Source organism: Sciurus carolinensis, chromosome 12 (assembly GCF_902686445.1).
Source record: "Sciurus carolinensis chromosome 12, mSciCar1.2, whole genome shotgun sequence".
In the NCBI taxonomy this organism is placed as follows: domain Eukaryota; kingdom Metazoa; phylum Chordata; class Mammalia; order Rodentia; family Sciuridae; genus Sciurus; species Sciurus carolinensis.
Window position 1 is genome coordinate 102,528,837 of NC_062224.1, and position 23,934 is coordinate 102,552,770.

General features: G+C 34.0%; 1 protein-coding gene across 7 annotated transcripts in view; it reads right to left on the reverse strand.

Annotated features, from left to right (window-relative positions):
- The window catches only part of Smg7 (SMG7 nonsense mediated mRNA decay factor), a 77,129-nt gene that overhangs the window by 38,340 nt on the left and 14,855 nt on the right, over positions 1–23,934 (reverse strand). For 4 of the 7 annotated variants that reach the window (XM_047520436.1, XM_047520434.1, XM_047520437.1 and 1 more), the window contains exon 2: positions 3,882–4,020. The exons of 2 other annotated variants lie outside the window; for them this stretch is intronic. In XM_047520436.1, the coding sequence (XP_047376392.1) occupies positions 3,882–3,997 (116 nt within the window). In that variant the 5' untranslated portion in view covers positions 3,998–4,020. The remainder of the gene's footprint in view (positions 1–3,881; positions 4,021–23,934) is intronic. One more of the 7 variants, XM_047520438.1, reaches the window with a different exon arrangement.

Consider the following 23,934-nt stretch of genomic DNA (forward strand, 5'->3'; position numbering starts at 1 on the left):
TGATGATATGTTTAAACTTAACTATCAAACAAGAAAATCACAGTGGGGTACTATGGAGTTAACCACAATCTCATAAGAGCTATCAATATAAAGGAACAAAATTAATTAGCTATGTTTAGCCCTAAAATGTAATATCATGATCCTCAAATTCCATTATCCACACAGCCTAGGAACACTGTTCACTTTGGGTATCAACTTTTGGCATTAAAAAAAATCATCACAAGGCTACTGGCTTATGCTCTTAAAATCTAAGGTTGTACGATGTGATGAAACATATCATGTCTCCTATCCTACTGACAAAATGGAATACTGCCCCAATGAAGTATTAGTTTTCCTTTTTCATTGTGCACAATATATCAGAAATAAAATAAATGGATATGTGATCTTATGCAAAAGCTTTAATAAAGGACAGGACAAAACTGGCCATTACATTAGCTTATTTCATAAATAAAAAAAATATCATACCCAGTTGTTCATTTGGTTTTGTTAAAGAATTAAAGTTGTTTACAGCCAATGCTTATATCAGAAACAGAACTTTAATAAATTACTTTCTCTTGGCATAGGGTGTGGCAACATGAGTTCTTTTTCATTCTTGCTTTAAGCTGAATTAATGAAAAGAGCCAAGAATCCAAAAACTAAATCACCATGCCATTAATTACAAAACACTTTTATAAAATATAAAGCTTTCAAAATATTAACTATATTGTCTTATTAAATAAGAGAAATTAATCACTTCTATCCAGCAATAAAAAGTGATTAAAAGACTGAATAAAGTCTGGAACACTTAGTGACAAATATGTTGAAAGCTAACAAACTGAAGCAGCACTCCTGGAGATCATCATCATCATCGTCATCATCTATAAATACATTTCATGAACTCTAAGCACCACGCATTATAACAGCTAGTGACACTACACAGTACTTACTATTGTAAGACACTGTTCTAAGGGCTTTACATACAGTAATCACTTAATTCACACTATGTACTATTGTCCCTACTTTATACCTGAAGAAAACCCAAGAAGACAAGAGGTTAAGTAACAAGCTCAAGATGAAAGTTAGTAACCAGTAAAAATAGCATTTGAACCCAATCAGTTTAGTTCTAGCATCTACTCCTAACCATTATATCAGAGTTCCTCTTATACAGGAGTACTTAGGACAAAAAAAAAAAAAAAAAAAAGATGGAAAATATTTGATAATAAAAGTCCACATAGAACTGTGGATTTTAATACTTAACCATTTTAAGATAATTTTCATAAAAAGAAAAAATTAAAATTTGGGTTATCTTGTTTAACAAATTCCTTGATCATACATAGCACTTATATAACAATGCAAGGTAACAAATAAAGGTTACATCCTCTTAAGAACATTCACTCTAAAATTCATGGTTTAAATACAAGATATTCTAAATGGTGGGCACATAAAATGAGAGTCCTTCTATTTGAACTCCAGATCCCGTTTTTCTATAAGTAAAATTCAAAAATATAAATCCATATCTTCTAAACTCAAAGCTACTGAGAAAAAGGAAATCACTCCCTTTTACTTTGGGAGAAAAGGTTAGAGTTTCTTTTTGTTTTTCTTTTGGTGGTGGTGGGGCAGTAACGTGAGCAGCAGCCAAGGTAGGTTTTCTTACTCTGTTAAATTTGTTTGTTTCCCCAGAGTTCTAAGGAGCAATAATTAGGGGTGATAATATTCCACAATTATATTCATAAACCTAAGAAGCTAATCATAATCATTTATGCTAAATAACAGACCAGATACTATAAAGTGAGTAGAGTATACACACACTCACAGAAACACATATGTAATATATAGATTTCTCAGACATTAGTATAAATCATGGTGTTAATCGCAGAAAACCAAATCATATTTCTGCATTGCTGAATTTCATTTAGAATTGAGAATCTAAAGCTCCTAAAGGAGCTCTTATCAGTATATGTTAGTAAAGTACTAATTTGCTTTCTCTCTATGGCACTTTATCGTGCATTTTTAAATTTCCTAATACTCCAAAGCTCTATACCACAACATTCAGTGCATAATCTGTATTCTTTGAAAATGTGTACCTAGTTTTATTAAGAGTCAATTGTGATCTGGAAATTTTGAGGAAGAGAAGGCAAAAGAAATAACACAAAAATAAAAAGCAAAAAGCAAAGCTAAAGCCAGTGAGCAAAGCTGACTGGAATACTGCTAGGTAGGAAGCCTCAGAAAATGAGGCTGGAGAACCAAGGAAGACAGCAGATTGTGAGAAACACTGCATGAATATGTCAAGGAGTTCAAATCCTGTACTTTAACCAATAAAAAACCAAAGTTAAATTTTACATAAGGATATAACATTACTAATTTGCATTTTAAAAAGATTTCTACAAGATGTGTGAAAGATGGATTTTATTAGGTCAAGACCAGAAATGAGGAAGTGATAATACAGGTGGATGGAAAAACGAAGATTGAAGAAATATCAGTAAGTTAAATTAACAGAAGGAAGATAAAGCAGAGGAAAAAGCATGAAAATGTATATAAGCAGCCATTTGGAGATGAGATACTATGGGGAATAAATAAGACAAGTTACATAAAAGAACGTAAGTGATACCTCAAAAAGGGAGAGGTAATCTGACTGTGACCACCAAATAACTTTTGCTTATTTGGTTACTGACTGGCTAGTCAAGTGTCCCTTCCCCCTCTACTGCTTCATGGGATCCCTTCTGCAGACACAGTGGGTTGAAGATATTTCAAGGTGGAGGTCAAAAATTCTAGGTTTTCTACCACCACACAATGCTAAGTGAACAGAAGAACAATAAACTATTTAGAGGTCATAAAGACTATATTCTTAGTATGAACAGAAAATAAAACCAGAAGGAGTTATATAAAGAATTGAGTCATAGATGTTTTTTTCTTTTTTGTTTCTCTCTAAATGTTAGTTGTAAATGTTATTTAACATTTCAAAAACTGGACCTGATAATACATCAAGCAAAATATAAATTACAGAAATGCCATGCTAACTGATAACAGACCCTAACTCATCTGTTAAAAATTAATAGTCTAATAATACACAGATCATGTATGCTTTTATCTATTATAAAATCTTATTTTAAAGTGAGATGTAAATTCCCCATTTTGCTGATGAGGAAACAGAGGCACAGATTGGTTAAATTTGCCCAAAATCACACAACTATGAAGTTCCAGGTCTTGGTATTCTCCTGCAATCTACTCCCAGAATCAGAGCTCATAAGCCTTATAAAGTAGGCCTTTTGAAATAACCTCGCAACAGGTATCATTGTCACAGTATTGATTTGTAGGAGCAACTATCACCTCTCGGTTAAAAGCCACAACTCTGAAGTATCTTCCTGTATTCTGTCATTATAAGATGCTGTAGCAAAGAGTTACTAATTCATCATGTAAAAGACTTCTCTAGTACATTACCATAAACATATTTCTTTAGGCATTAGGGAGGCTTAACTGCATCCCATGCTGACATAAAGAAACCAGAGCTGATGTCTCTGGCTCTCAAATAAATTACTATGTATGTAATTGAAGCACAAAATTTTCATTCTAGAGAATAATCGACAAAAGTGTGCTTTTAAATATTCAGAAAATTCATACATAACATAAAAATTTTAATTTACTTCAGTAAAATTTTTAAAAAGTGTTCCTTAGACCACAAGATACAAATGCTCATGACAAAATAAACATGCCAAAGTTCTCATAAAGCCACATAGGTTAAAAAAAAAAGTCTTTAGCATGCCCCTCCCCAATCTTGGCCAAAATCAAATCTTTCAGAAAGTCTCCAAGTCTTCCATTAAGGTTCATGAAATACAAATACTTTAACATACATCTCTAAAAAATGAATAAAAACACGTAGAAATCCCTTGTAAGTTTTATCCTACCTAATATTACTTGATTTCAGATGCTCCTCTGATTTCAAGTTTTCGGTCCTCATCTGGGACTTAAATGAAACGTTTTCTCCCACAATGACTATCTGCAAGAACATCCAATTTCTCATAAGGTAGAATGGTTTAAGACATTCTAGATAGAGGAGAGGAGGAAAATATGAGTTAACTCACAAAAACAATCCCCTGCAATAAAATTATTTTTCTTTGAAATGATTTAATGTGAAAGGCAAAGGAAAAATATCAAAACTTTTTTCTTTTTATATTTAGTTTCTTAGAATACACCCTTTCAAATTGTTTCATATATTTCTAACAGATTCCAGTTATAGATCAAAATGTTATCCTAGTCTGTCTCACTGTCTGAAAGGTGAGTGATCTCCATAGGACAGATACATGTTACCCAGCGGGGGTCTGGTAGAACCAGGGTAAGAATGCCCTGCAGAACATAGAAGCAGATAGACTCCTTACTGGGGGGGAAAAAAAAAGACATGTAAAACAATTAAACTACAATTGTAGGTGGTATGAATATAAGATTAGCTTTTTAAAAATGTCAGATTTTTTACATCTTCATTTATAGAACAATATTTGGTCATTTTTAATGTGTTAGCTGCCACATCAAGGACTGAGTATACAATGATAAACAAAACAAATATGGTCCCTACCATAGATTTATAACTTAATGTAGTGACAGACCAACTAGAGAGGAGGCAATAAAAGGTAGTGGTTAAAACCATGGGCTGGGAAGTCGCTGTCTATAATTAATGGTATGTCAAGATACCATAGCACAATTTCTTGAGGATATCAATTTAACTTAAGAGATTTAGGCAAAGTTAGTTAAGTAAATATTGTTTACATTTGTACTTATGTACCAGACACCAGGCTAAATGTTCTATATGTTTGATCTCACGAAATGGGAGTATGATATGATACATTAAGTGTCTTGTATTCATATGGCCAGGGTTCAAAGCAAGTTCTGCCACTTGCTACCTATGTGACCTAAGGTGATTACTTCTATGCGCTTTACTTTTGTTAGAAGATAATAAAATATCTACTTCACTGAGAGATGGTTTGAGGATTGAAGAAAGTAACAGAAGTAATCAGGACCATAAGTAAGACCTCAAAATGTTAGTCACTATTGTCAGTATCATCATTTACAGTTATTATTACCCCTTTCAATAGCCCCAAAAGGTAAATGAGATTATCTTCATCCTATAAATTAGGAAATTGAAGCTATGAACCCATACTATCAATTCTAGAATAGACCACAAAGATTTTCATAATTTTTGACAGTAAGATACATCTCAAGCCAGGCATGGTGATACATGACTGTAATTCCAGCTACTCGGGAGGCTGAGGCAGGAGGGTTGCAAGGTTGAGGCCAGCCTCAGCAACTTAGCAAGACCATCTCAAAAACAGAAGAAAAAAAAAAAATTAAAAACACTGGGGATGTAGCCCAGAGGTAAAGTACCCCTGGGTCAAACCCCAGTGCAGCAATAATATAACAAGTCTTAAGAGAAATTTCAAACATGCAGCAATGGATTTTGCTGCCATATTTCCAAAGCACATATTCAACCTTTTGGGACTTTAACTGTACTTTAGTGAAGAATGACATAAAATTCTTCATGACAAAACACAAGTCTGTACAGTGTAGCACGTAAGATCCCACGGCTTTCCACTTTTGGTTTTATGATCCAATGAACTTGCATTACTTTTAGTTTCTTGCTATCTTGCCCCCAATATCTCGAATTAAGCATTTTCACCCAACCTGGAGTGTTGTCCCACTTCTCTCTTTATGTTCAACACCATCTCATATTTCAAAATGCAGCAACTCCTTAAGAAAGCCTTCGCCTGGCCAACTACTGACAGGATAGCTAAATGCGCATTAGACTACAGCACTCACAGCACTGTAAGAACTCATCTGTTTACACAGCTCCGCAAAATACTATCCTATGCAATCTTATACATCCTGTACCTAACAGTGTCCTGTATTACACTGTGCTCAAACTTAAATTAATTTGAACTAAATAGTCTCTCAATTAAAGGTCAAGATCCTACAAAAAAAACAAGGTTTCCCGAATTTTCATAATAGTTTCCAAAAATTTTTCAGGAAAAAATACTGAAAGATTTTTCATCTGAAAACAAACAAACAAACAAACTTCCTTTTAAGTTCAGAAAACCTACCATTTTATACAGTCAACTAGAGAAATAGATGACTGTTTATTTGGCTCTCTGAAAATTAAGATTTTGTTTTCATTTTAGTTTTCATCTATATAGCATACATAGAACACCAAATATTTCTATAGTAATACAAAATTTTAAACCTCAAATAGAATAATCCAAGTGAATTAAACATAAAATCAACAACTGGGAAGTTATTTCCCCTCATTTCAAATTTTACATTAGACGACGTATGTCAAGAACTGAGGTTTTCAACCCCATCAAAACAAGGTCCAATCTCTTTTCCCCTAATAATCCATTCTTTGGCAATTATCAAGAATACAAGTAACAATGAATGTTGGTGAGGATGTGAGGAAAAAGGTTCATTTGTACATTGTTGGTGGGAATAAAAATTGGTGCAACTGCTCTGGAAAGCAGTATGGCGATTCCTCAGACAATTTGGAACCACCATTTGACCCAGTTATTCCACTCCTAAGCATATATCCAAGGACTGAAAATCAGCATACTACAGTAATGTGGCCACACCAATGTTTACAGCAGCTCAATTCACAATAGCTAAGTTATGGAACCAACCTAGGTGCCCTTCAACAGATGAATGGATAAAGAAAATGTGGTATATATACACAATAGAATATTACCCAGCCATAAAGAAGAATGAAATTATGGCATTTGCCAGTAAATGGATGGAACTGGAGACTATCATGCTAAGTGAACTAAGTCAATCCCAAAAAAACCAAAGGCCAGATGTTGTCTTTAATATGTGGATGCTAAAACACATTAAAGGAAGGGGAAGGAAGAATAGAAGTTCATGGGATTAGAGAAAAGAAAAAAAGGGAAGGGAGGGGAGAAAGGAATAGGAAAGAAAGTAGAATGAATCAGATGTAACTTTCCTATGTTCATATATGAATAGATGGCCAGTGAAATGCCACATCATGTACAACCATAAAAATGGGATCCAAATTAGAATAAGTTATACTCCATGTATGTATGTCAAAATACATTCTACTGTCATGTATATCTACAAAGAACTAAAAATAAATATAGCCTTTATAATATATAAAAGAAAGAAATGAATAAAAATAAAAAGTATCTCCTGTAGACAAGATTATAAATTGAAATTTTTAAAAACTTACCCATTAGCAAATTTATGCTTTTTTAGTTGGGAAGTTTGATCCATTTATACTTAAAACACCTGAAGGAAGAATGTACCACTTCCATTTTGTTACTATCTCCTGTGTTTCTTGTAGTTTTTTTTTTTTCTATTTTTTTCTTTATTGCTTATTGCTTAAACTTGTACTTCACTGATTTTTATAATCCCATTTCCCTTTTTTTAATATCTTCTATGAATATTATTTTATCATTACCATGGTGATTATATAAAAGCACTTTAAGCTTCCATTACTACATTTTCGACTAGTAATAAAATGATTTAATTGCCATATAAAAATTCTTTGGTTAAAAAAAAAATCCATTCTTTACAATTTCCCTGTACCTTCATGAAATAAAACACATATATAACAAAATTAAAATATTAAAATTAATTTTAAAGTCATAAAGGTAATATAAAAATAAAAAGCAAGTTTAAATAAATTAGTATCACCATAAATAGTACAAAAAGACCACCTTAGAAGATAATGATGAAGTAACCGATGCTTGCATACATGGATAACAGAAGTACACTCAAAAGAATTCCAAACAAAGCTAAAAGTCAAGCAAAAATGAGTAGACCCTAGAATTGAAATTATTGTTAATGTAAATAGTAACAGGATAAACTAATGGTAAGAATAAGTGAAAAATAACTGACATAGCAACAACAAGATAAAACATTAGGATGTGAAGGAGGACAACAAACATGTCAAAAGAAGTCTCCAGACAAATGGATAAAGGAAATGTGAAATAGATACTCGATGGAATTTTAGTCAACCATAAAGCATGAAATCATGTTGACTGTAGGAAAATGGATGGCACTTGAGAATATTATGTTAACTGAAATAAGCCAACTCAGAAGGTCAAGAGTCGTATGTTCTCTCTCATATGTGGAAGCTAGAGAGGGGGAAAAAGGTGGGGTGTGGGTAAAGGGGGAGAGATCTCATGAAAACAGAAGAGAAACCAGTAGAGCAGAGGAAGGGAACCAAGGGGAAGGAAGAGGGGAAGAAAAGAGGAGGTCCTAGGGGATGAAAATAACCAAATCACATTGAGTGCATGTATAAATATGTGATAATGAATCCGCCTCAATGTATAATCATAATGCACCAATAACAAATTTTTAAATGACACATACACAAAAATAAGAAAAATGGGGAAAATATTTGTAGAAAAAGAAATTCGATAAGGGAATGTTATCCAAAATATACAACAACTCTTACAACTTTATAGTGAGAAAACAAGGGTATGAGTATATCCTTTGACAGGAGACAGGGAACAAAAATAAGGTTGGAAAAAGAAATAACAAAGAGTCATTTATATAATGTAGAGAACCAAATAAATTAGGGAAAAACAAAATTCAACTTTCTATCTTGACGTAGGTAATATGGCAGAGGCCAAGTTAATTAAACAGCTAGCAGCAACATTTAAGATACTATCTGATTTTTAAAAATCTATAAATTTTATGATACATATTGTATATTCTCTTCTGGTAGGTAGTCTCTGAAATTTAAAAAAAAAAACTAAAGATAAACAAAAGTCAGATTTGATTTTTCAATCAAAGAATCATTAGCCAAGGTTGGGGTTGTAGCTCAATGATAGAGCACTAACATCACATGTGGGGTACTGGGTTCAATCCTTAGGACTATGTAGAAAAAAAACAAAATAAAATAAAGGTATTGTGTCCATCTATAACTAAAATTTTTTTTTTTTTTAAAAAAAGAATCATTAGTCCATACTTTCAACACAATGGTTTTATCTAGACAGGTTTTTGTTTTCCAGATTATCTTCCTATTTAAATAAAGAAATAAGTGCAATGTTTTAAGCAAACAATTTAACAAATTAAACCTGATACAGATCAGAAAGAGCCTACTATGTATTATTTAACTAACAACCCCCAGTGAATTACGTACTTCCTGGCATCTGCACCCCTATGACTTCTCTTCATACACTGACATTGGGCTTGGTTATGTGTCTTGCCTGCACTAAGTGAACTTCCACTAAATAGGACATAGACTTGATAAGCACTTGTGCATCTGGATGTGAACTTTTGTAATACCATCAATGCATTATGTAGCTCAGGATAAGAGACTACTTGGAAAGAGAGATCTGGTTTTCCCAGATATCACAGTCATCCCAGCTGAGGGCCAGATGTTCGAAGTACTGGACCATGAAGGTCAGGATAAACTTGACTTAGTTTGAGGCATGAGAGATCTTCCAGCACAACCTTTGAAAATATTGAGGAAAGACATAACATGAGTTAACTTAAGATTTATACTGGTTTCACCTGGCTGCTGTGTGGAACACTCAACTGGCTTACCAGGAGGCAGCAGTGGAGATAGGAAAATGCAATCATTTGGGAATCTTTAATATATATGCATAATTCAGAATAAGTATAGGAATACATAAGTCTAAGAAACCAGTATTTAAAGGCTACACTGAGAAAGGAACAGTAAATAGACTGAGAACAAATGGACAGACAGGAAGTAAATTTGTTGAACATGGTATCCTGAAGGTTCAAGAAAAGAAGACAATCAATAAATGCTGCTGATGCTTAAAATGAGGCCTGAGAACTGATCACTGGATTTAGTAACATGGAAGTCAGTGAGGATCTTTTTAAGAATAATTTTGTTGGAGAAGTAGAGGCACTGGCCTATAGACTACCTTAAGAGAATGAGAAGAGAGAACTGAGACTAAAAATAAATCTCGGTTTAGATGACTTTGTCTAGGAAAGAAAAGAGGCAGGAGCTAGAGGAAAATATGAAGATCAAAGTGTTTTTAAGATGGGATAATAACAATTGGGTTTCTTTAATGAGGTGAAATGAGATAAATAACAATATAGGAAAGATCTGACAAAAAATAATGGGTGAAAACAGAAGTCTCCTGAAGGCCACAGTGGTTTGTTCAAATATTATGCATGTTTAAAAAGGAAAAAAAAGTTCCCAACAGAAGAATAAAAATAAAATACTGTTTTAAAGAAAACTAATAATTATTGGAGGTCTACTAAATGATAAGTGAAATAAACCATTCAGAGTTTAATTTTAATAGCAACCTGAGATTTTTCCAATTTTATAAGTAAAGAAATAAAGATCAGAGATTTTAGGGAACTTGCCCATGGCCACAAAGACATTAAGTCCTAGGACTGGGATTCGCATCCAAAATTCTGGAACCTAAACTTGTACCAAATATAAGGGATGACAGACCTCAATTCTCAACAGTTCACCCACTTAAAGTTAACTTGGTAATACCTACTGCTTATGATTTAATCCACACAGACTTTAATAGCAACTGTAGAATGTTCTTGGAAATGACTCTAAGTCATCATTACAAATAATTTGTCCTATGGCTTAGCGTCAAAACTGTTATTCATAGAAAAAGTTTCTGAGTACACAAAAGGGTAAGGGGGACACATTTTCATGCTATGCAACTTTCTACAGCAGCACCTAAGACATAAAGTAAGATCAGATTCTATCATACCCTCCCATACTGCTATTCAAAAGCAAAGATATAGACTAACACCACTTGTTATTCTAACATCACTTAAAAATTCAGATTTTTCAGTTTGTTTCTAGTGCTAAACAAGAAAAACAAATTATACCTTAAGTCGCCAACTATCCATGAGGCAAAGCAGAACTCTATACCATCTCCACAAAATCAAATTATCAGTTCTCCTGGGCAACTGATCTCAAGAAGTTAGGAGTTCATATGCAATCTGGTTGACACCAATTATTATTTTTTTTAATGGGTGAAGAAATAATGACCAAATATTTTCCAAATTTGATGAAAATTATAAACCCAGATAAAAGAAACTCAATAAAATGCAAGTAATTAAGCAAAAAAAGAAAACCCAAAGGTATTTCAGTGAAATGGTTGAAAAACAATCATAAAAGAGAAAAATCTTAAAAGGAGACAAAGAAAAAAAGATATAGACCATAAAAAGGAATGATTTAAGAATCATGGCTGAATACTTATTTAAAAAAAAAAAAAAGAAAACAACGGAAGGTAATAAATAGAACATAGAACATCTTCAAAGTACTGGGGGGGGACGACCCAAAAACTCAATCTATACTTTCATATTCTCTGAAAATATTCTTCAAAACTGCAGGTGAAATAAATACATTTTCAGAAACATAAGAGCTAAGGAGATCTGATGCCAAAAAGATCACTGTCATAAGGAATATTAAAAAAAAAAAAGGAAAGGCCTTTGGGCTTGAAGAACATGATACTAGATGGAAAACTGGAACTAAATAAAGAAATAAGAATGACGAACATGTCAGTAGACATAACTTTTTACTCGTTCTAAAAATTGTATTTAAAAATTAACTGTTTTAAGAACAAAATACTATATTGTGGAGCTTAAAACATATGCAGATGTTTAACAATAATTAATAAACAAAAGGGAAATAAAAATATACCATTATAACATTTTACTAAACATAAAATGGTATAACAGACCCATACTATAAATCCTAAGGCAACCAAAAACAGGGAGAGAGAGAGGAAGAAGGAGAGACAGACATTACTAGCTAATAAACCAACAGAAAGAAACGGAATAGAGAAACTCACTCTCAGTAAATAACAGAACAAGCACGCAGAAAACAGTTAAGGTTTGACCAACACTATCCCAAACCAATCTAATTGTTATTTATGGAATATATTACCCAACAAAAGAGCATACATTCTTTGTAAGTGCACATGAATTCACCAAGACAGATCATATGCTGGACCACAAAACAAGTCTCCAGACATTTAAAAGAACTAAAATCACGTGAGTACAAATCAATACAGAAACCTACCTGGAATTAGATGTCTAAGTTGAGGAATAAAGTTGTCTAGTTGTCAGATATTTGGAAATGAAACAATATATTTCCAAGTGAAAGGTCAAAGAAGTAAGCATAAGAGAAATGTGAAAATATTTCAAACCAAATGAAAATGGAAACATACACAATGTGAAGAATGCAATAAAAGCAGTATTGAGATATTTATAGCTTTAAATGCTTATATTGAAATAGAAGGTCTAAAAACATTGATCTAAGTTTCTACCTTAGGAACTAACAAAAGCTTATTCAGTCCAAATGAAGTGGAAGGAAGGAAATAACGAAGAGCAGAAAACAAAGAAAGTAAAACCCAAAAGCTGATTCTTTAAAAATACCTGTAATTCTCCCTAAATTGATCTATAGTTAGAATACAGTTCCAATAAAAAACCCAGTAGGCTGTTTTTGGTAGAAACCAGCAGGCTGATTTTAAAAAATATATCTGGAAACAATTTTCACAAAGGGCCTTGAGGGTGGAGTCTTCATGGCCTGACAATTTTTAAAGGCCATACACCTTAATAGTATTGCTTTGGAGATTATAAAGGGGCTGGAGGGAACTAAGTAGGCCCTTTTTTCCTCTTCTATCCCTTCCTGCCACATGAATACACTCCATCTGTCCCCTTTGGAGGATGCAGAAACAAGGTCTCACTTTAGAAACAGTCAAGGCCCTAATAGACACCAAACCTGCCAACACCTAGGTCTTGGCCTTCACAGGCTCCAAATCGGTGAGAAATAAATTTCTGTTATTTATAAATTACCTAGTCCCTGGTATTGTTAGAAACATAAATGGACTACCCCCCCAAAGTAAATAATGTTTAGATAAGATTTAACAAAATTAAAAATCAAAAAACTGTGTTTATCAATATTTAATACTTCTGCTTTTCATAAGTTATATTAACAGCTGCCTGGTCCCAATCATTGAGATGAGAATATTTTAGCTCCTGTATAATCATATGGGACTCACCTTGTACACACAGTTTGTCACTGACCAAAATGTCTTCACTGAGCATTAACGTGTAGACACACAAATCAAGAATGAAAACATGTCCTTGAAAACATTTTTTAAAAGAATGTTCTCAAAAAGCTTTATTTACCATAGCAAAAACACTAAAAACAACCTAAAGGTTCATCAAAAGGTGAATGGATAAACAAACTGGTATACACATGCAATAAATTCAAGTCAGCAGTCAACAGGAAGGAATTACCAAAGCATGCAACAATGTGGATGAATCTCTTGGTGTATTTTATGCCAGGAAAATGAATACAGACAAAAGAGTACATACTATATTATTCCACTATAAAGTTCTGTGACAAGTGAAAGAAACCAACAGTGATAAAAATCAGAGTAATGATTTGCCTGAGGCATAGAAGATGAAGTAGGTCAAGTGACTACAACGGGACCAGAAAGAAATTTTTGGGAATTTGGAAATGTTCTATATCTTGATTAGGGTGATGGTTACACCTATATGTTTGTAAAAACTCATAACTACACACTTCAGATGAAGAGTACTCTGTTATACAAAGATAATAATCTGATTGAAAATAGTATATGTTGAGGTTTGGGGTATGGCTCATAGAGTGCTTGGTTAGGATGTGTGTAGCCCTGGGTTTGATTCCCAGCATATGTGCACAGAAATAAGTAAAAAATAAAATAAAAACAATATATGTCTAGGAGTTATTTTATTTATTTATTTATTTACTTATTTTGGGGTTTTGTCCATGGTTCCTGGTTCACAACTCCTTCAACCTATGGGATCTGTGATATTTCCATGTAGATAGTAACAGAACTGAATTTGATCTGCTAACTGCAGGTGTGCTGAGCAGGGTGGGGAAGGGGAGGGTTTATACCTTTTAAGGTCATGGAAGTCTTTTGCATTGACTGTAGTATGTTAGCAGAGGAAAAGCTGGCAGTTTCTTCAAAAACAATATTTACTCTAATTAAAAGGCATCATCTGTATATACATAAAATACAAATTTATACATTCATAAAAAAGGCTGGAATGGGTTGACAGTAGTGGTGCCGATTTTAATGTCAAAATTTCTCAATCCTCTAGTTCTGTTCAAGGCACACATACGTTTGTAACAACGATGGGGTATTAAAAGTCATTAAAAATGGAAGTTGACTTTTATTATCTAGTACCTAATTCCCAAGGATCTGGCCTTGATACCTTTCATAGTTATTCCTTGGTATCCAGAGGGGATTGGTTCCAATTCCTTAAATACGAAAATCCACATATGTTCAAGTTCCTCATATAAAATGCTGTAGTATTTGCATATAATCTTAACACAACCTACTGTATACTTAAAATTATCTCTAGATTACTTATAACACCTAACACAATGTAAATGCTTCCCCCCTCCCCTACCAGGGACTGAACTCAGGGGCACTCGACCACTGAGCCACATCCCTAGTCCTATTTTGTCTTCTATTTATTTAGAGACAGAGTCTCACCAAATTGCTTACTGCCTCACTTTTGCTGAGGCTGGCTTTGAACTTGCAATCCTCCTGCCTCAGCCTCATGCACCACTGTGCCCAGCCAATGTAAAGATTTTTTAAGAAGTTAGTTTTACTGTAGTGTTTAGGGGAAAATAAAGAAAAGTCTGCATGCAGTTTTCAGTATGGATTTTTTTGGGGGGTGCTAGTCATTAAACCCAGGGTCCCATGCATGCTAAGCATGTGCTTTACCACTGAGTTAAATCCCTAGCCTTTTTTCCTGAATATTTTCAATTCAGGGTTGGCTGAATCCAGTGATTTGGAACCAGCAGAGGTGGAAATCTGATTGTACTTTTACAATCCCTTCCTTGCTTACCATTAAAAGACAATTACAAAGTCAATAATTTCCAACCCAGTTCATGCTATGGTCTCATTCCAATTGCCTATATGGCATGTGAGCACAGACATTTCTTAAAAATTCCCTTCGATACCCACATCTTTATTTCTTATTTCCATTAAAAGTCCTATTATTTCTTCAAGACCAACTTCAATATCATCAATGACTCTCTACTTTACCCTTCATATCTAACTAGTTACTAAAATCCCATTGCTTTTACCTCTTAAAATCTCTCACTTGTGTTTCTCAGTATCCTGATTTAGGTTCTTACCGTCTTTTACATGAATTTTGGCAGTTTCCGCCAACAGTCTTCATGACTTCACTTGCACAGTTCCCAAATTTACCATACCAACTCTAAATATTATCAATTTATACCTCAAAAACAGATAAAGTCTGAACTAAGTGGCTTGCTATTATTTTTTATTTAAACATCAAGATGATAAGGATGACAAAAAATAAAGTTTTAAAAAACATAATAAAAATGTTTTGGTGAAAACTCCTTATGGTTTATATTACTACTGGCTAACAGAAAGAAATATGAGTGCATATATAATTAAGTTGTAGCTCCATTAGAAAATAAAAAGGAAAACACTGAATTTTAATTAACCTAACTAAAATATTAGCATTTGAATATGATCGACATAAAAACTTTTAAAGATTTTAAATTCTTTCTTTTCATATTAAATCATCAAAATCTAATGTGTACTTTACAACTGTAGCAACTCTGAATTCAGTACTAAATTTTCATTGGAAATACTTTAACATGTTCAGATTTTACAAAATTTACTGTTGAGAAGGTAGATTTATACACCCAAATTGTTCCGGACATACTTAAAAGTTTTCTAATAACTTAAGCATAGTTCTTTAAAATTTAAATTAATTAAAATTTAAAAGTCAGTGCTCAATAGACACAGGTGGCTAGGAACCTCTATACTTGGAACTGGTACAAACCAGTCATGAAAGGATCTCTCATTTTAACAATATGAAAAAGGAAAGATTACAAGAAGAATTCTGACTCCTAAAACCATACTGACTGTAAAGTGGGATCCGGGTGAGTAAGTTCTCCAGGGCAACCACCTTGTTTACTGATTGCAACAATTTGTATCTCCCAAATTTCATGTGTTGGAAACAAACTCCCAATGCAACAGTTTTGGGAAGTGGGGGTCTAATAAAAGGTGATTAGGTAAATCATGAGGGTTCTGTTCTCATAAAGAGATTAGTGTTCTTGTCAAGGGAGCAGGTTAGTTATCTCTAGACTGGGTTTGTTATAAAGTTGCCCCACTTGCTCTCTCCTGCCCTTCTGCCTTCTGCCACAGAATGACAGCAAGACACCCTGGACTTCCCAGCTTCAGACACTGTAACAAATTTCTTTAGTAAGTATTCAGTTTATAGTATTTTATTAGCAACACAAAAGAGACTAAGACACTGACAGAAATTGTTGTATTATATAATTTACCACTAATAACATATATTTGAGGGCCTATTAAATCTTAGACACTTATTCTAGGACCAGGGATATATAGCAGTGAAGAAAGTACAGAAGGCTCCTGCTTTCAGAGAACTTACATTGTTGACCAGGGGTTATAGGAGATAATTAGTAAGCAAATCAACATGTAAAATAATATAGTGGGGATTATGCCTTAACTTGAGTGGAGATAAGGTTGGTGAAGACTCCCTAGGAAATACCAGATCTACCCTTGGAGGGTGGGCCTCAACCCAACCTGCACGACCTAGGAATTAGATATACAACAGCCACAGAAACCTTAACCAGTCTCAGGGAAACTGTATTTGGCACTTCCCAAGGTTATTTGACTTGACTTCCCTTGCCCAGCCTAAGCAGAAAGGTTCGATATGAACTTGAGAATGAAGCCCACACCTGGGCAGAACAGCCAGGCCTTTTCACTATCTTATCATTTAACACAGTAATTAGCACTCCAGGTACTTTATATGAGTAGAACTAAATAATTCAATTCCTGTTTACTTTGCTGTTTGATCTTTGGCCTCTCTTTCAATTTCCTGTATGAAAAGTGAAGGCTTATTTTTCAAGGTTTGTCAGTGAAAAAGTATGAATGGATATTATCAATGCTAAAGTACTTATGAAAAAGAAAAAAATATTGATTGAAAAAAGAAACATTTTATTTCTCCTGAACTGACCTCCATACAATAAACATATTACACCACTGGTATAGACCTGGGCTGTCCATTAAGACATATGAACTCTTCACATTTTTAGCATGGCTGAGAAACTGAATTTTAACTGTCATTTAGTTTAAATAACTTTAAACAGTCACATATAGCTTACAGAGCATAGCTACAAATTAATACCGCTATTACTCCTATTCTAATAGAGTGAAAGAGAAAGTATCAAACCCCACCCACTTTCCTCCAATCATTCTCCCATCATCATTCTAAAGGCAAAGGTTAAAATCCAGAGCAGCTTTTGGTCAATAGGTAAGAAATATAGTTGTTTCTTGGTATCCATAGGGAACTAGTTCCAAGACCTTCCTCAAATACCAAATCCATGCATGCTCAAGTTCCTTCTATATAATGGTATAGTATTTGCATATAAGCTATACACATCCTCCTGTACACTTTAAATCATCTTTAGATTACTGTAATACCTAATATAATGTATTTGCTAAGTAAATATTTGTTGTACTGTATTGATGAGAAGTACTGATAATATGATATATATATCATATACATCAATATATGATATATATGATATATATCATATAATATTAATAACATATAATATGATATAATAATAAGTAATGTAATGATGAGAAGGAAAAATCTGCACATGTTCGACACAGACCCAAATGTTTAAAATATATTTTCTGCAGTTGGTTTAATCTATAGATGTTGAAACCATGAATACAGAGGACTGCCTATACGCTAATAAAATCCTTTTATGTCACACAATTGGCTCCGTATTAGCTAGGGTCTGAGAAAAATAGCACTGATTTATGTTAGAGTACTGGCATATGCATGTGGCTTTCCACTTCTGCTCTGGCTGTCACTAGAACAGAAACAGAAATGTATCTTGCTCATCTGTTTATCTCTGGTACAGCCTTTGTCAACAAATCCTCATAGCAATAACTCTGAACTGTACTGTACTTTATGCTCACTTTGGTTGGCATTCCTTTTAGAAGTCTAATATCTGACTTTTTCTTCCTATTTTTTAAGGAATTCCTCCAATTTATAAAATGCAGAACTTGTTTCCTAATGTAGATTTACCCCAGCTTCCCTTGCAGCTAGCATCAGACGGATAATTCAGGCTCCATCAATGAACACACCAATTCCATTTAAGGGGGAGCTAATGAGAGAAAGCAGGAACTATGGCTAATCCATCCTAGACAGCAGCAGCAACTACACTTAACTTCCAGCAGCACTGGAATGATATCAAGGATGAATTGGGTCAAGATGGAAAGAATCAAGATTCTGCACAGTATCTTCACATGTGTGATTTGAAAAATTGTTCCTGGTTGTATAGCTCTTGTGGGGGGCAGAATGGTCCCCAGAGATGTTCACAGCCTAATTCCCAAAACCTCTGAACATGTAAACCTGAAAAAAGAACTTTTCAGATGTGATTAAATCAAGCGTTTTGCAAAAGGGAGATTATCCTGGATTATCTGAGTGTGCCCAATATAATTACAAGGATTCTAAAAAGTAAAAAGAGGCAAGAGATTCAAAAAGATGTGATTAGGGAAATAGAAGGTAGAGTGATAGGATTACTGAATTAGAAGATGGAAGGGGGCCATAAGCCAAGGAAGGCAGGCAGCCTCAAAAGCTGGAAAGGGCAAGTAATAGGATTCTCCCCTAGAGACTCCATAAGGATCAACCGCTTGAGTTTATTTAGCCCAGTGGGGCCCATTTCAAACTTGTGACCTCCCGATCTGTGAGATAACACTTTTGTGTTAACTTGCAATGTAGGTGGGCAATTTGTTACAGTGTTATAGGAAACTCCTACAGATGCTGAGCCTAGGCCTCCAACCCTTGGATGCTTAAATAAATTAGAAATGTTGCTGTTCCTCACAATTAAGAATATAAACTTTCCTTATCCTTCCATCCTTACATCTATACTATATTAGCACTTCTTAAAGAGACAATGACAGTTATTGCTTCTTTCCATTGCTTTAATCAAGGGTCCTTAGCTATACTGATGTCACAAGGAAGAATATTACTGATTAATTATTCAGACTCTACCATCCCTTGAATTTAATAAGATATGTCAATTATTATGAGAAATGCATGTAATTCAAAATGCTTGAATAAGTACAAATCATACATTAGTCAATATTTACTGAATGTCCGTATGGCTCTCAGATTGTACAAAATTAAGAGAAAGCTTTCTCCCTTCAAACACTAAAATGGCAACAAAAAATGGTGAACACACAAAAGTGATGACCAATGAAAGAGGACTAAGAATGAAGAGAACACCTAGTTATTTATCTGGGGAAAAACTGCCAAAATGATTCAAAGAAATATTTTCTGGAAGAAAAGAATATTTGAAAGGCAACATGAAGTTAACATGAAAGAAGAACTGGGCATGGTGGCACACAGCTGTAATCCCAGTTACTTGAAAGGCTAAAGCAGAAGGATGCCAAGTTTGAGGCCAGCTTCAGCAACTTAGCAAGACTCTCACAAAACAAGAAGGGGTAGGGGTGTAGCTCACTGGTGCAGTGCCCTGGGTTCAATCACTGGTACCATCAAAAAAAAAAAAAAAAAAAAAAAAAAAAAAAAAAAATTAACACTGTGAGGTAAAATAAAGTTGTCCTTTTTCTTGGGTTAACCACAGTCTTGCCATCTCAATTTCAATTGACAATATATTTAAGAAGAAAAACAATAAATTCAAAGATGTCAGGCCACATACAAAAATAAAGCTTTAGTAATCTGTTATGTTTAAAAAGTAACACTTGGGGCTTAAGGATGGTAGCTCAGTGGTGCAGCAATTGCCCACCATGCAGGAGGACCAGTGTCACAAAAATAAATAAGCAAATCACACTGAATTTTTTCTTTTGAAGGAACTTACTAAGATTTGAATTTCACACACACAAAAACACATCCCTTAGTTTTAGAAGCCAGTACATGAATATTTCTATAAAATACTTCTACCTGGTCAATAAGGAAAAAAGTGAATCCCAATCTTCTCTGTAGTTACAAAAACTGAAAGCCATTTCTCTACTTTTCATATTAGCCCTTTTCATATTTGCTCCCATAAATAACTTTTCTAATATTCCCAAGGATCCTGGTAAATAGACTATATCTAAGTATTAATACTAAAGGCAGAAACTGGAGAAAGAGTAGCTAGAATAGGGGAAAAGTAGTCAACAACTAGTCTTGTCAGTAAGATGACCTAAAGCAGACTAAATAAATTTATTTCAAATATTAATAAAAACAAATCTTCCCTTTCTGCTCCCTTCAATGAACTTATTTATAAACTACTCCACCCATTCCTTACTGTTCACAGAAAATAACTGCATTGGAAAGATTGAGACTGATGGAAATGTTTGTTTAGATTATGTAATTATGTGTTTTACATAAATATATAATAAACATATAAAACAAAAATAAAAATCCTACAATCCTAAGCAAATAAGAATTTATCAGTTGGAAATACACAATCCTAAGCAAATTAAGAATATATCGGTTGAAAATACACAATAGGCATGAAGTATGGTTAAAAGCACAGATTCTGAAACCTGATTTCTGGGTTCAAAACTTGGCTCTGTCATTTTGTGTATGATCCTAACCTTAACTACTGTGAGCCTCTGCTCATCTGTAATAACAGAACAACAGTAGTAATACTTCATAGTACTCCTAATGCAATTCAAAAAATTAGTAAACATGAATGTTCAGAATAATGCCTGGAAAAAAATAAGTGCTATTATTATTAATAAAAATAATAATTATTAATCTCTCTATAAAGTTATTCCTCACTGAAATTCTATGCAAGCCTCAATGTCAGAAATGAAAAAGCAAAAAGCATATCAATGTCCACCAAATTACAGGTGAATAGGTGTTAACACAGGACCCACGACAGAGTCAAAGAACATAATCATCAAGAAGGCTTTCAGACAACAAATAGGTCAAAATGATTCCTAAAAAAATTATTTATAAAATCATAAAACATGCCAAAAGATTTTTAAATGCAGGATATTAACTCAGGATTCCCTTTCAAAGATTCACAAAGATACATATATGGCTATGTCAAGGTACACTATGCACATCTCCCAAAGCCAACACAAAAACAATAAATCCTCACAAAGGAAAGCAATTCTTTGTTAGCATTTAAAACAAGAGAGAATCACTCATGGTGATACACTTTTGAAAGCCGCCACCACCAGTAGCTTTATACCAGCTGCCAAAATAGTGGAGAGGAAAAACTAATCATTATCTCAGGTATGAGTAAACAGTGGAGGTAACAAACAGGAGAAAACTCGGTGGTTATTGTGGTATAATATGAAATATATTTGGTCTGTCTCTATTTCCTGTTACAGAGTACCTAAAACCCTTGGAATTTCCTGAGTGAAAGATATCTCTCATTATTCATAATGAACCCCTTTTGATCATATCTGAGTTTTATGCTAATGAGGTGACTCAGGTTAGGGCTCCCAGATAACTTCAGGAAAAGGGTTGGTCACCAGAAAGACCAAGTGGTTAGATTGCTAGAAATTTCAAGCCCATCCACTAAACTTTAAGAAAGGGGAGGAGAGAAGGATCAGGAGATCAAGCACTATAACTATAGAACAACAAGGATCTGATGGATTTCCAGATTACTGAATACAATGGAAGTGTTGGAAGGTTAGTATACCCAGAGAGGGCATGGATGCCTCTGCTTCCTCTCCACTGCACATCTTGGCTCTATCCATTTCTCAATCTGGCTATTCCTCTGTATGCTTTATAATAGCCTTTATAATAAACCTGATAATGTAAGTATATTGTTTCCTGAGTTCTGTGAGCCTCCTGACAAATTACTGAATCCAAGGAATAAGGCTACGGAAACCCAATTTATGCCATGTTGGTCAGAAGTATATGTAAGTGACAACCTACTATTTGTGATTCGTGTCTGAAGTGAAGACAGTCTTGTGGAATGAATCCTCAACCTGTGCGATCTGAGGATAACTAGACTCAGAATTGATCTATATTAAGATAACCACTGGAAAATAACTTCACGTGTGTTCTATGCTGTGGTGGGTGGGATTAGAAGAATTACTATTATTTTATTAGGCTGCTATCACATTATATCATTTTCAAACTCACTTTACAATACATGGTTGAAATGTCCAGAATCTAAATTGTCCTTTTGTTTTCATCTTACCTCACATGGAAATCTAGGGATCTGAAAATGAGGAACATTAAAAAAAAAAAAAAAAAAATTATGTCCACATTTGGTTCTAAAATCAAAGAAAACTCATGTTTCATCAGGCATCAAGAAATACAACTACTTTAACAGGGTTCTTGTGTGACAGTGAAATAAATGACAGTCACTCAGTCTGGACTCTGCACCACTTCTCACCTGGATCCCCTCTTCTAAATCACTAGGTGTTCTTTCTCCCTCTGGTTCCATTGGTTCCTGCTTAAAATACTACTATGACTTGCCATTGCTTTCAGGATCCCATCCAAACTAATGAAGTTCATAATCTGTCATGTGACCACCTTTCAAACCCATGTCCTTACATTCTTCCATACATCACTGATGCTGTAGAGAAAACAGAAATGAAGAGTCCATGGACTTTAAAAACAGGTGAGGCCTTTGGCAAGTATAGTTTCAGTGGAGCAGTGGGGGCAGAAATCTAAGAGCATGAGGTGAGCAGTCAGAGTCAGCACAAACCACATTTTTAAGGTGATAATTGAGGAAGATGAATGATAGGACATTGCTAGGAAAGATGTATAGGTTAAGGGGAGCTTGTTTAAATATTTATGATGAAGTTCCAATAAAGAGGAAAAGGTGAAATATAAGAAACACCATGAGATCCAGAGACAACAACCTTAATATGAAGCCAATTTCTTCTCATTCTGAGAAGAGGGACAAAGGTCAGACTAGTGAAGAAGGGATCCAGGAATAAGATAAATCCCACCAAAAGGCTTTGTGCTATAAAGCCATCTGCTAAGAGTATCTCTTAAAAGTTTAAAACCACTACTGTAAAGGCAAATCAAACAGGGAAGAACAACTAACAGATACTGAAGTGGAAGACTATACATTTAAACAGCAATTAATTAAATTAAATTAAATTAAATCTGTTAATTGCTGTAAATTTTTTTTTCCCCTGTTGGGTTACCTGTAGTACCCAAAGAAGGACACTGTAAGAATCATTTTGTACTGAATTTTCCCAGACAAGTGAGGAGGAAGGACAATGGGACAAGGAAAGAACAACATTGGTAAGACAGTAAAGTGAGGTCTAAAGATGAGCAGGAAGGGAGAGCAAAGACGAGAAGGAAGAAAATGAAAAAGTACAGACTGATTTACAAGAAAAAGGATGAAATCAATACACTCCAAGTCTTAACCAGAAGCAGTTAATTTAATGGAGATGAAGCTGTGGTCAAAACAGAATGGCTGAATTTAAGATTTTAGAGGTAGAAGAATTCTGAAGAATGAAGTCTAAGGTATGATATGAGCATATGTGAAGGTTAAGTGTATTAATAAAATGGTTGAGAGAAAAGATCTCAAAATGGAGAGCTGCATTTAAAAAAAAAAAAATCAATCCTATGAAATGCAACTTAACTTTGGGAAACAATAAACTATGTCTCCCTCCTGAGTTTCATAACACATACTAGCATATTGCAAGTAATAAGAAATCCTATATTAAAGAATCCAGATTAAACCAATTTTCTCAAATTTATTTTGCCTTAGAAACACTGATAAGCCTAATGACTATGAATATCCCAGAAAATTCATGTTCAACAGAATACATTCTAAGAATTGCTAGAGTACTAGATAGGTCTGCAATATAAAGAAAGCCATCCAAGAGTCTGCTTTAAAAAAAAAAAGTGAGATGCATGAGACACTCAGTACTGGTAAGGATGTTCGGAAACTGGTACTTTTAAACAGTTAGGGCCAGAATAAACAGTTTGAACTTT